Here is a 13,889-nt window from a genome sequence, read left to right as displayed (position 1 = left end):
AGTTATTCTTTCAAAAAAGAGAAGTGTATCCAAGCTCTTAAAATATCAAAAGTTGCCTATATCACAATAATTTCATGGTGAATAAAAATGTGGGATTTATTTATTTTATCCTGTTATACCTAATATCTAACTCAAGTCCAACAAATAAGCAAGATAACTGCGATAATTTTCTCCTACATTTTATGGTTAAACTGAATGTAAACAGTGCAGCTTCCGTTAACAGAACAGTAGGTGTCGCTAAAGGACAAGAAACTGGATTTCAGTAGGCAAAACATTTAATATTTAATTAAATGAAGAGACTGAGCTTCTTTGATTAGATCATGCTGTTAGCTTTAAACATCACAATTGCTATTCCCACAGTATTAGAGTTTGTATTCTATATGAATGTGTTTGCCATACTTGAAATTGCATAGGCCTATTATAGTTATACTTTTTTTGTAAAGCATATGGCATGAAAGGTTTATTATCATCATAATAATTATCAGCATGCATAATTCAAGGTTAATAATAATGCATATATACCACAGCAGCATGTACAGTATGCATTCACCCTGCAGTTAAAGATCTGTGCTGCTTACACACGTTGCAGTTTCATTTCTTTGTACAGATGATCCATTAATTTGAGTTAATAAGAATCACTCCATATTGTACCAATTTCCCTTAAACCATCAGCTTAGTAAAATCATAGCAATCGCTTGAGGGCAGATTTTCACTGCATTTCCTTTTAGCATCAGCTGTAAAACACTAACAAGAAATGACTAAAGTTAATAATCAGAGCTATTTAAACAAAATCAGTGCTTAAACTTAAAACATGCTGCTGAAGAAAAAAAAAACCCTCATGCTTAAATCCAAGCTTTAGAAACACAGTTTATTGCACTTTAAAAAAAGATAACACCATGTCATACATTTTTTAAGTACAAATCTCATTTCAGTGTAATTTCTTACTTTAAAACCAGTCATGGCAGAATTGTACACTGGGAGAAAGTACCTGGAATTTGATTGGGAGCAACTGCAGTTAAAACACAGATAGAAAACAACTGCATAGTTTGAATGCGTTACACGGTTGCACTAATATTCTGGTAACTTGTAGATCTGATTAATTTTCCAGGACCAAGAACATGACATTGTCCATGAACCTGTCAAATATCCTCATTAACAGAGCGACGCATACAGTGTAGTTTAACTTTGTAACTACCTGTCAGAATCAACAGCAGATTTATTGCAAGGTAAAACAATTAAAAAGAAATAATATAAACAGTACTTCAGTGTCCTTTCACTAAAAAAAAGAGAGAGATTTTAAATAAATACACAGCAACTAAAACATGATGGCTTGCCGATTTGTGATTGGCCGATTCTCTATTAAAAAGGATTAAAAAGCAATCGCATTACATTTCAGTTGCATATCTTAGAAAAATCAGATTTGCGTTGCAACAACAATTGTTCTTTGCGTTTATCTTGAGGGGAGAAACAAGCTAAGTTCTGCTGATCATAAATGAATAAATATGAAAAGAATATTTACAGTAACCAAATGAAAGTATTTACAGTATATCGACAGGCGTCACTCATCTACCAGCTAAAGTACCGCCATTACAGCCGCATGCCATTCTAAACGACTCGACGTTACCCACTATTCACAGTCCCAAACCCTTATGCTCAATCCAACCATCATAATATCAGTACAACAGCCCTACAATTAAAATCTATTTAGTTCTACATGGTCTCAGCAGTGATTATAATATTTATTCGGGTATCTCAAACCATCACAGTAACTGACCTAAGATCGGTTTCTAATGTGTAACACCTCACAGTCAAGGTTCATGGCTTTCTGTGGATCTTATGATGGTAAAGTAATAAAGACAGAATTGAGCTCCCTCTTCTCATCTCAATATATAACAATGGCTATTTTGCATATAACATATTGGCAACTTTGTATGTATGTGTGTGTCAGAATTTGTCTCAAAAAAGCAAAAACAACTGAAAAAGATCAAATGTTTGAAATTCAAGCATTTAAAAAGCTTTGAGGAGACATCACTTAAACACTATTCATGAATGTTAAAAGGAATAGTTCACATAAAATGTCATAATTCACTCATTGTCGAGTCTTTCCAAACCTTTATGCGGTTATTTTTGCCATAGGATGCAAAAGGAGACGTGTAGCGGACATTTTCCCCATGCAATAAAAGTAAAAGTATCATGTATGGAAAAGAGCAGCATGAACATTCAGCTAAACGTCTCCGTTGTGTTTGGAAAGACATGATGGTTATTTTTCAGTAAACTATCCCTTTAAATTTTACAGGTACAAAGCCTGCTCATTCTCTTTGATACAAAAAAAAATGACATTAATAAAAATACATTTTATACATAATAAAACAGTACAAAATTCATTTTTTTTCCTTTGTATTGGCACACAAAGTTGGACTATACAGTCATCTCTGCTTTAAACAAAAACAATGCTATATATATATATCAGTAGTAAGTTTGAATACTAGAAGAGTAGAATAACTGTATCAAATGAAATCAACATTCTGTACGATTCTCCAATTGTGTACGAGTTCATATCAAAAGGAAGAATGTTTAGTTTCAATTATTTCAGTCCGAACGTTTTTTTCCCTCGCCCAATCTGTCATGTGACTAGTGTTCAACCAATCACATTCTTATTCCAGTTGATCCAGGTTTATACAAAAGAAATAAACAACCAAAGTGGGACAAAAAGCTATTTCCTAGCAGTAAAAGGCATAAAATACCACGTTCAGATACAGACCATGGATATCTATTGGAAGACATTAACCGGAACGTCCGTTCATCAGAGGAGGGCAGTAAAACAGCTGCGATCACAGATGTCTGACGCCTCCTACTGGACAATCACATCTCACACATCTGAGCTTGTGGACGGGGTCGCAGGGTTCATGAAGAACACCGGAGCTGATGGAGCTTGATGCTTTGGGGGTTTTAAAGGGGGATGGGAGAGGAGAGAAATGAGGGATAGTGGGAGGAGGAGGAGGAGGATGAATGACAGATCTGGAGCATCTGCTAAAAGCTTTAGGAGAAAGACGGTGGTACATCGAGGTCAAGAAAAACAGATCAATCCGCACAGCTTCGGAAATAAAAAGGCTGGACATAATGATCAGCACAACTGAACAGCTGAAGAAGTGAGCTGATCCAGAAAAGATGCATCTCGACTTCATGTTTTTAGATCATCTGCGATGAAAGCAGTGGAAAACATGCGATGATAATTACAGAGGGCGCTGCTGAAAACCATTTGAAAACCCAATAAGTTGCTTTAAACAGGATGAATTAGACAGCCGGATGCTCTGTTGTCACCCCATGTGGATCAATATTGTTTGGGTTATGCCACAGACTTTCCCGAGGCATAAACCGCATTGGTTTCCTGGTTGGGGAAATGATATCTCTTTCACTGCTTGCACACTTGGCTGAATGGGCATCTCTAGAGGTTCTCGCCGGGCTGGTACTGTGGTTCAGTGGAGGTGAAGTAGTCTTCCAGGAAGCTCTGGAGGTACTCGAAGGTCGGCCTCTCTTCGGGCTCCTTGCGCCAGCAGGTCAGCATGAGCTCGTGAAGGGAGTCCGGGCACTCGGCGGGACAGGGCATCCTGTACCCACGGTCCACCTGGTCCAGCACCTCCCGGTTCACCATACCTGAGCAGAAGACAGATGTGAAACAGGGTGGATGTGGGTCAGGTGTCAGAATGAGGCTTTTTTTTACCAGGCAAAGGATCTGGGTCATCATCAGGGGGGAAAAAACGGAAATGATGTCATGTCCACGGAAACTGGCTCTTGAAATATGACATTTAATGTGGGTCAGGTGTCAGAATGTGGCTTTTTTTACCAGGCAAAGGATCTGGGTCATCATCAGGGGGGAAAAAACGGAAATGATGTCATGTCCACGGAAACTGGCTCTTGAAATATGACATTTAATGTGTGTCCAAACTCGGTCCTGGAAGGCCACTGTCCTACAACGTTTAGCTCCAACTTTGCCTCAATAAACCTGCCTGGAAGTTTCTAGTAAGAGCTTAATTAGCTGGTTCAGTTTTATTGGGGTTGGAGCTAAACTCTGCTGCGCAGCGTTTCCCAAAAGCATCGTGAGCCTAAGTTGATCATAGAGACCACTGGTTACACGACATTCGATATACTTAAATCTTAAAGTTTTTCCTTTGAGTTTTCCACGTACAGAGGACACCATTGTCAAAACAATCCACGTAAACCCTGTATTCTGCTCCCAGGCCATTAGATGGCGATGAAACACTATATATTGAACATGTAATACGCATGTGCATGACGTCATCGTCTTCAGAGATTCGTGTTTTTGTTGTATACACGGAGACCACTCTCAAAAACGTGCACTTTGAAACCCGTTTTCAAATTTTGCGTTTCCAGGCACTCAAAACACTGTTGTCGTGTAAACAAATGGCCAAAACGCATAAAAAGTTTTACGTTTTTAATTAAAAACTATGTCGTGTAAACAGCCGCTTGGGCTTACGATGCTTCTGAGAAACACAGCCCTGGACAGTGGCCCTCAAGGAGCAGGATTGGACATCCCTGATCAAAGTTTTAGAATTTTTGCATTTGTTTGGATGCCGAATAACTAATAAAGTATTCCATCTTTTTTAGAGAATGACAAAAATTCTGCATTGAACTCAATGAGAATAATTTTGAGTGAAAATAATAATAATAATAATTATTTAATAATAATTATGAATTATGAAATTAAATGATAAAACACAGGGCCTAAAACTAACACCCCAAATGCGAGTAAAAATTGGCGTTGACGAGTATATTAAACGGTGTCACTCGCCAGTTGACTGGTAAAATTTTATGAATTCTAACAATGCATCAATGTGAATAAACGTACCCTTGCTTGAGGGTGTCAGTGATGGCCTTCTATACAGCAGTCAGGTCGGCAGTCTTACCCATGATTGCGGTTTTGAGTAATGAAACAGGCTGGGAGTTTTTAAAAGCCTCAGGAATCTTTTGCAGGTGTTTAGAGTTAATTAGTTGATTCAGATGATTAGGTTTATAGCTCGTTTAGAGACCCTTTTCATGATATGCTAATTTTTTGAGATAGGAATTTTGGGTTTTCATGAGCTGTATGACAAAATCATCAGTATTAAAACAATAAAAGACCTGAAATATTGCAGTTGGTGTGCAATGAATCTAAAATATATGAAAGTTTAATTTTTATCATTACATTATGGAAAATAATGAACTTTATCACAATATGCTAATTTTTTTGAGAAGGACCTGTATCTATCTATCTATCTATCTATCTAATTAATTATTCTACTTTTTTTGTAGATGATGAAACCCTGCATCGGACTCAATACTTTAAAACATTTATTCCATTTTGAAAAAATATATAATCTATAAGTAATTTAGAAGTAAAAAAAAAGGTACATTTGAATCTAGTGAACCAGTGACTCTCTTTGAGTAATACCGGAATGACTGGAAACATGGAGAGCGGTAGTACCTGGATAAGGCACCCTGCCTTTGGTCGTCAGCTCCGTGAGTAAGACACCAAACGACCACACGTCAGATTTAATGGTGAAGCGCCCGTACAGAGCCGCCTCTGGCGCAGTCCACTTGATGGGAAACTTTGCTCCTGTTGTAATAATGATTTAAGAGAGGCCTGTCACCATGATTAAACCCATTCAATTAAGGTCGAACTGTACAAAAGGCAACAGTCTTAACTCTTGAAAATGAGACAATGACGTTATAGCCTCAGGAAAAGACGTGAAGAAAATGGAAAATGACCATATGCAGCAAAAAGAGTTGTTGTGTTCCTCCTCACCCTGTCTGGCAGTGTATTCGTTGTCCTCTATGAGTCGAGCGAGGCCGAAGTCAGCGACTTTACACACCAGGTTATCACCCACCAGGATGTTGGCAGCCCTGAGGTCCCTGTGCACATAGTTCATTCTTTCCACGTACGCCATTCCAGAGGCGATCTGAGGACAACACATATATTATAACACTGCCGGGCTCAGTGCCGCCCTCCAGAGTATCCACAGAATATAAATAGATTTATATACAATATGAAGACAATGACAATGGCACTTGCCCATGCAAAAACTGCACAACAATGGTGTTTTTTTCAGTGAGATGCTCTTTACGATATTCAGATCTCTAAATATGGTTCGTCCTTCAATGCAGGGTTATATAGTTTTCAATCCTTTCAGTTTAGTTTTTGTTCCATGGCGGTTTTATTAATTTACTTATTTTTTGTTTTTACAAATTTACTTTTATTACAAATTTCAGGACCACCAGTGTTATTGCTAGTGTTTTTTCATGTTTAATTAACGCAGGTTGTAAGATTGAAAACCTTTACAATAAATACTGCATCAAAATTAAAATGAATTTGTTGCTATTACTGTTTCTATTTTAGTTAGTTTTGCAATCATGAAAATGTGTTTGAGTTTAACTACAGCTCCAATATAATTTAATTCTATTAGATTTTTAATATATATTAAATTAGTATGTTTTTTAAAACTAATAAATACTTTTGTGCATTAAATGATATTGTTCCTTTGAATTTTCTGTTCATCAATTAATCTTAAAAAAAAATATATATATCATAGTTTCCTCAAAAATATTAAGCAGCACAACTCTTTTCAACATTGATAATAATCAGAAATGTTTCTTGAACAGCAAATCAGCATATCAGAATGATTTCTGAAGGATCATGTGACACTGAAGACTGGAGTAATGATGCTTAAAAATCAGCTTTGCATCACAGAAATAAAATTTTAAAATTTTAAAATTTTAAAATGTAATAATATTTCACAATTTTACTGTTTTTACTGTATTTTTGATCAAATAAATGCAGCCTTCGTGAGAAGAGACTTCTTTAAAAAACATTTAAAAAAATCGTACCCACCCCAAACTTGTGATCCATAGTGAATTTTTTCTAATACAATATTTTTAGTATCAAAGCAGTTTTTGTTTTTGATTTCATGATATCATAGATATCATGATAACGCCAGTGTAAAAGTACCTGAGAGGCCATATCCACAAGCTGAGGTAACCGCAGCATTTTCCCCATGTCACCCTTCAGGAAATCTAACAGGCTTCCTGTGAAAGCAGAAATCACACCCTGACATCTTCATTCACACTTTTATTGAGAGACCTCACGAGAAAGCTGCTAATATCCAGATTTGATGCTCCATTTACACGTCCTTATGTCAGTTCTTATTTCTTAGGCTTCTTTATCCCAATATAGTTCACTGAATGTCCGCACTGACCTTGTCCCATGTACTCAGTGACGATGTAAATGGGCTCCTCGGAGACGACAGCGTAAAGCTGCACCAGCTTCTCGTGGCGGAGTTTCTTCATCACCTGCGCTTCCTGCAGGAAGGCCTCAGGAGACATAGTGCCAGGCTTCAGAGTCTTGATGGCCACGCGTGTCGTGCCATTCCAAGTGCCTGATGAGGGGAAAAAGGACATCATGAAACAAGCTTTGTCCGTTTTGTGGATGCATCATTACACAAGCCCTCTGGTGTTATACGCCGATGAACTACTTATTTAACTCACAAAGCTTCATTTTTGATGGAAGGAAGTTGAAAGAAGAAGCCTTACCCATCCAGACCTCTCCGAAACAGCCCTGGCCCAGTTTGACGTCCAGTCTCAGAGAGTCACGTGGGATCTCCCAGGCGTCCCGTGCCAGACCCTGAGTCTGAGGCTTCAGCACTGGACACACGTCAGTCAGACAGTGACACAGGCCATCTGCGTGCTCTGTGACACACGCCGACAGGAGGAAGTGTGTTAATGTCTCTCACGATATTTTCAAATCTGTTTTTAGAAAATTGCTAGTTCTGGTTTGTTCTGATTCCGTAAGTAGCTGATTGGGAACTATATTTTATATAACCTATAAATAACTTTAGAATGTTATATATATATACACACACATACACCATAATCATTATATTATACTGTTTTCTATAGTAATAATAAAATAATTACAATAATTATATAAATAATATTTATTAATAATATACAACCATATTTATTATTTTCTAATGCAAAAATAAATATAGAAATAAAAGTATAATTAATATTTTCAGTAATACTTATAGTATATAATATTATATATATATATATATATATATATATATATATATTAACTATTAACTCTATAATAATAATTATAATATAAAATAATCACTAAAATATTAATATTCACATTAATAATAAATGTCATTAATATTAATATTAATAAAAAAAACAAATACATTTATTATTATTATTATTTTCAATCGCTTAAAATAAAAACATACATTATTATTATTAGGATTATTGCTGATAATAACAATAACACATTTGTTTTATTTTTAATAATAATCATCAAAATAAAATAAATAACACTTATATAACTTATGAAGATTAACTAAATTAATTTTATATTTATTATTTAATTTTAGGCCCATTTTAACACTCCTTTTAGGGTTTTAACACCTGTCGAGCAGTTCAGGGTCTCTCATGGCTTACTGCTTTAATCACAATAATTAGAAGTGAAGGATAATTCATTATGTAATTGCTTTATGCCATTTCTCTATTTATAGGTTTTAACTAATCCTTATTTCGCAACAACCTGAGTTCCCACTTCCAGAAATAAGAGTCTGTATCACTTCCCTTCACAGACATTCAGAAACAAGCAGGTGTCTATGAGAAAGAGACTTACGGCGGTAGTGGTTGACCAGCTGCTGTAAAGTACTGAACTGAGTGCGTGATGTGATGTAAAATCCCCCGCTGTCCAGCTTCCTGATCTTGTAATGTTTGACATTTAGACCCTTGACATTGTCGTAATCCAGGACGGAAAGACAGTAGGCACCTAAAAAACACAAAGAATAGATTGGATGGATGAAGCCTGAAGTGCTCTCGATGACATGGAGATCTTTCACCAATGTTTCAGATTCTAAACTGTGCAGATTCTACACTTTTTAGCATTTTATTTATCTCTGAAGTCTACTTTCTTTACTTAAAGTCGACTTTAGTTTTTTAGTTTCTAGCATCAAAAACAACTGTAAATTAGTTTTACACTTGGCAGATGTTTTAATCCATTTTTTAATCCTGTTAAACAGACTGTTTTTTTTGTGACTGTACCTTTAAGACTTCTTTTAAGTTCCAGTTACTGGAGTGTGAAATAGCATGAAGAGTTTCCCCGTGTGGTAAATACATAATTTTGTTGCAAAAAGTTAATGTCCCATTTTCCATTATTGCAACCCTGTATATACATTTAAAAAAAAATATTAAAAAAATTCCACCCGTTTCAACTTAAATTCAGTTGCTGCCTTAAATTTCTATTATATTAAACTGACTTGAAATTGGGTTGAATCTAGTATTTATATAAAAAAGTTGAAATTACTTTAACTCAAAATAAGTTAAACATCGTAAAAACACAAGTTGCCATGACTTACTAATTATATATATTTTTTACAGTCTATGCAATGTCTGAAATATGTAATAATATTCAGAAAAATCTATTTTGTTTTTAAATATTTTTAATGAACTTTTAGACAAAATTTAAAAATAATGCAATTTGTTTGTTTGTTTAGTATCATTTATAATACATAGGTTTTTTTTTGCTCGTATAGTATAACATAGTGAGAATATGGATAAAAAAAACATCTCAGTTTTATTCAGAGGACCAAACTGAATTTCTTATAGCTTGTAATGTAAATAAATGAGATCTTACATAAAATGTATATAAATATCAGCTGTCACTCTATATCTCCCAATATTATATTTGATACATTTTAACATGATTTGTTTCTAAAAAAGGAATTATGGATAATCAAGTCACCCTAACATGGTTCAGTCCAGTAAGTGTTCATCTTAAAATATTAATAACAACATAAAAGTCACGACCCTAAACTAAAGTGCTACCAAAAAACTACTATGGAAGTCAATGGGGTCCATCAACTGGTTGGTTACCCATATTCTTAACAATATCTTCTTTCGTGCTCAACAGAAGACAGAAACTTGTACAGGTTTGGAACAAATTGAGGGTGAGGATATGATGACAGAATTTTGATTTTTGGGTGAACTGTTTTTTTTGTGTGTAAAATGATCTGTAGGGGGCGCTGTCATCATTGCACACATGGCTTATTTATTCATTCACTCTCTCTGTCACTTGCTCCCTCGTTCCCTCAGCGGTCTCTCTTTGGGGTTTGACTCATCCTTCAGCCTCTCTCGTACTTGTTTTCTCTCTCTCTGGGTAATCTCGGTCTCTCTGTGCCCCTCGCTGACGCTGTGAGCTGTGAGATATATGGCTCACGGTTATAGGCACAGCTATGGGTTGACCTACTTCTTGCTCTTCATCCCTGCAAGCACTTCTCTGACCTTCACATTCCCTTCTTCATCAGGCTCAAACATGCACACACAAGCACTCTATCATCTCAAATGAACATTGTTTGTGTAGAAGTGAAGGTAAGAGGCCATATACGGAGCGTAGATCTTTACAATGTTTCGAGAGAGAGAAAAGATGGTTGGCAGAGGGAGGAGATGAGGAATACGAGCATGACTGCGTCTGACAAACTGACACCAGAAAAGGGCAATTCAACTGAACAAGCAACGTTGTTCTGATCTGCACTACCAAATACTGAATAGATAGTTAGCTCCAGTCTCTGAATGTGATTGGCTGAGTGGCGTTCAAACAGCACTGGGACATTTCACTGTTAGTTGTTTGCGAGATGCTTTTATTAATGCCGGGTATGCGATTTTGACTCCTAAATTCTCATTGTGTCATCGACACACGTTGCTTCCCGACAAATTATCACTTGCCGTCTATAGGGTGACCAGATGAGATTGGCTGCAATTCGGGACGGGGGGAGGGGGGTTGTAGTCTAATATATAGTCATTGTTCATTGCCAAAGTATTTTTGGCACATAGTGCCGCGACAAATCAATCACTCCTTGACGACACATCATTCACTGAGCTCTTGGCTGCTGCAACTTGCGCTCTCTTCACGACTCAACCTCCACGGACAGTTTTTAATGTTTTATCAGACAATAACTACAAGATTTTGCTTTAGTATAATTTTCGGGACAATCGAGGCCGGATTCGGGACAACAGTTTAGATTTCGGGACTTCTGGTCACCCTAGCCGTCTATGACGTGTGTGATGTCACCGAGAAGGCGGAACTATCGATGGACAGATGTTGTGAGCGTAAACAATGGCTACCGAAGCTGTGTGTTTTGCACTGGATGCCTTGTCATCAGAAAATCCCCCAAAAGAAAGAAAACTTGACAGTGGACATATTCCTAGATTGCACAAAGAGGACCGTATGGAATCCCCAAAAGAGAACTTGAGGTAAAGTATTGTTTTTTATTTTTAGCCAGTAGTAAAAATAAATTTAGCCTACTCACCGGGTTGCTGATGAGCCTGCACTATCGTTTTTCACATTGTCATTGTAGTCCCGTGAGGAAACATCATAAAGACTGGAGTACTGCCATAGCTCCACGAATCTTTCCTCCACTACAACAATATTACACCTACACCTTTACCAACAGTTTAGATTTCGGGACTTCTGGTCACCCTAGCCGTCTATGACGTGTGTGATGTCATCGAGAACGCGGAACTATCGACGGACAGATGTTGTGAGCGTAAACAATGGCTACCGAAGCTGTGTGTTTTGGGGGATTTTCTGATGACAAGGCATCCAGTGCAAAAGAAAAAAAACCTGACATTGGACATATTCCTAGATTGCACAAAGAGGACCGTATGGAAATACGGTCCATACGCTCCACAAATCTTTCCTCCACTACAACAATATTATACCTATACCTTTCATTAAGGTATGTTTGAAAGCCATGTATGGAAGAGCTGCAGTGCTCCTATTGGTCAATGTCACAAATGTGACGGAACCCGTCGTGGAAGATCGGGAAAAAGTGAAACATGCCAGTCTTTCTGTCGTGAAGCATCGCAGACGCGCCGTTGGTTGTCGTCAACTATGAAACACTAATTTACGAGATAAAACGATCGATTCTTGCATCCCGACACACATTGTCGTTTACGAATCCCCATGACACCATTCCTCAAACGGATCGTGCCAAAATCGTGCTTAAATCGTGTAGTCTGAACCGGGCATAAAAAACAACTACTTTTTTATTAGTTCCTCCATTCCCTGGCCCTGAGATCTCGAACTCATGACCTTGTGATTCCCTTGATTTCATTCTGACACAATTTTCCATTTATCCTTACAGTTTGACCAATGAATCAATACAGTGTGACCAGACGTATGGTAAAAAAAGAAAGAAGTATATATTCTAAAATACATTCAACTGTAAACAATTAAAATTGACAATTTAAGTAAACCAAAATGTTTAAATTAAATATATTGTTATTTTTATTTATTTATAGTAAAATGATACATTTATGTTATTAATAAACAAAATACATAAGTTCTAAATAACTTATTAATAATATTATTTTCTACGGTAACAATGAGTAACAATAAATGTATTTTATTTTTAATAATAAATTAATATAATTAATAATATAAAAACAAATTCAAATTATAAAATAACAAAAATAAAAAAATAAAAAAAATAATTTGCGTTTGTAGTAATCACCTTTGGTTGTCTCACTCTCTCTGACCAGGAAAGTTCCTCTCCTGTTCTCCAGACTCAAGAGGAGTCGCTCCGAGTCCCTGCGTGTGATTTTTCCAAAGTACCATCTGGACAGAGAGACGGAGAAATGGAAAAAAGGGAGAGGGTATTTAGAGGGAGTAATCACATGTAGCATTATATCAGAGACATGCAGCTGGCCAGAAATATATGATGATATTATTTATGCTAGTATGCAGACAGAAATGCGATTCTATTGTGCATTTATGTACACTACTACCATTCAAAAGTTTGGAATCTTTTAAATGTTTTTGAAAAAAGTATCTTATGCTCACCAAGGCTGCATTTATTTGTATAGTAAAAACAGTAATATTGTGAAATATTATTACGATTTCAAATAGCTGTTTTCTATTTGAATACATTTTACAATGTAATTTATTCATGTGATGCAAAGCTGAATTTTCAGCATGATCCTTCAGAAATCATTCTAATATGATGATTTACTACTCAAGAAATATTTGTTGAAAACAGCTGTCCTGCTTCATATTTTTGTGGAAAACAGTCATACATTTCAGTATACTTAGATGAATAGAAAGTAAAAAAATCTGCATGTATTTGAAATAGAAATCATTTCTAACATTATAAATGTCTTTACTGTCACTTTTGTTCAATTAAATGCATCCTTGCTGAATAATAGTATTAATTTCTTTACAAAAAAAAAAAAAAAAAAACACTTACACACACCCTAAACTTTTGAATGGTAGTGTACGCTTAATCATGCCGACACTGTTCTGAAATCACGTTTTGGGCCTAAAATTATATCAGTTCTCATCTGAATTGTACTGCATGAAATATTGAACATTGATTCAGGTTGTAATATTCCCATGGTTCCAGCAACAATAAAACAATGGTCTTAGGGATTCATGACTGACCCAGTGATATTTAGTGTGTATAAATCAGCTAGGTTTGTTGTTCGCCGCTCATGGGAGGCTCTCTCTCAGTCTTACCTTTTCTCCAGAGTCAATCTGAGATGACTGGCAAGGCAAGGGTGGAAAAATGAGTCATTATAGGTTTTTAAAGGAGTGCCTGTGTGTATTTGTTTAATGCGCCAGTCGACGGAGCAACAGCGCACGCGTGTGTGTGTGTCTCAGGAAATATTATGAGTTACATATGAACAGGACAGACAATAGATGAGCTGCACGGGGCACATGTTGACGACTTCTACTCATTCAAGAGGGAAAAGGTCTTTTGTGCATGAGGTTTTTTCTTTCTAACTGATGAGATGGTGGAGAGACTCATAACGATGGAGGACAAGAG

At 36.3% G+C, this 13,889-nt stretch overlaps 1 protein-coding gene across 4 annotated transcripts in view; it reads right to left on the bottom strand.

The window, feature by feature from the left end:
* Window positions 1-849: 849 nt before the first annotated feature.
* The window catches only part of src (v-src avian sarcoma (Schmidt-Ruppin A-2) viral oncogene homolog), a 54,586-nt gene continuing 41,546 nt past the window's right edge, over window positions 850-13,889 (bottom strand). For 2 of the 4 annotated variants that reach the window (XM_077218878.1, XM_077218879.1), the window contains 9 exons: window positions 13,580-13,606; window positions 12,579-12,682; window positions 8,687-8,836; window positions 7,585-7,740; window positions 7,251-7,430; window positions 7,004-7,080; window positions 5,804-5,957; window positions 5,483-5,614; window positions 850-3,654 (listed from right to left, as the gene is read on the bottom strand). In XM_077218878.1, the coding sequence (XP_077074993.1) occupies window positions 3,446-3,654; window positions 5,483-5,614; window positions 5,804-5,957; window positions 7,004-7,080; window positions 7,251-7,430; window positions 7,585-7,740; window positions 8,687-8,836; window positions 12,579-12,682; window positions 13,580-13,606 (1,189 nt within the window). In that variant the 3' untranslated portion in view covers window positions 850-3,445. The remainder of the gene's footprint in view (window positions 3,655-5,482; window positions 5,615-5,803; window positions 5,958-7,003; window positions 7,081-7,250; window positions 7,431-7,584; window positions 7,741-8,686; window positions 8,837-12,578; window positions 12,683-13,579; window positions 13,607-13,889) is intronic. The other 2 variants (XM_077218881.1, XM_077218880.1) reach the window with 1 other exon arrangement.

The sequence above is a fragment of the Siphateles boraxobius genome, unplaced genomic scaffold, assembly GCF_051911475.1.
Source record: "Siphateles boraxobius isolate OS27281-9 unplaced genomic scaffold, OSU_SipBor_1 77, whole genome shotgun sequence".
Lineage (NCBI taxonomy): Eukaryota > Metazoa > Chordata > Actinopteri > Cypriniformes > Leuciscidae > Siphateles > Siphateles boraxobius.
This window is presented reverse-complemented; position numbering and strand designations above follow the sequence as displayed.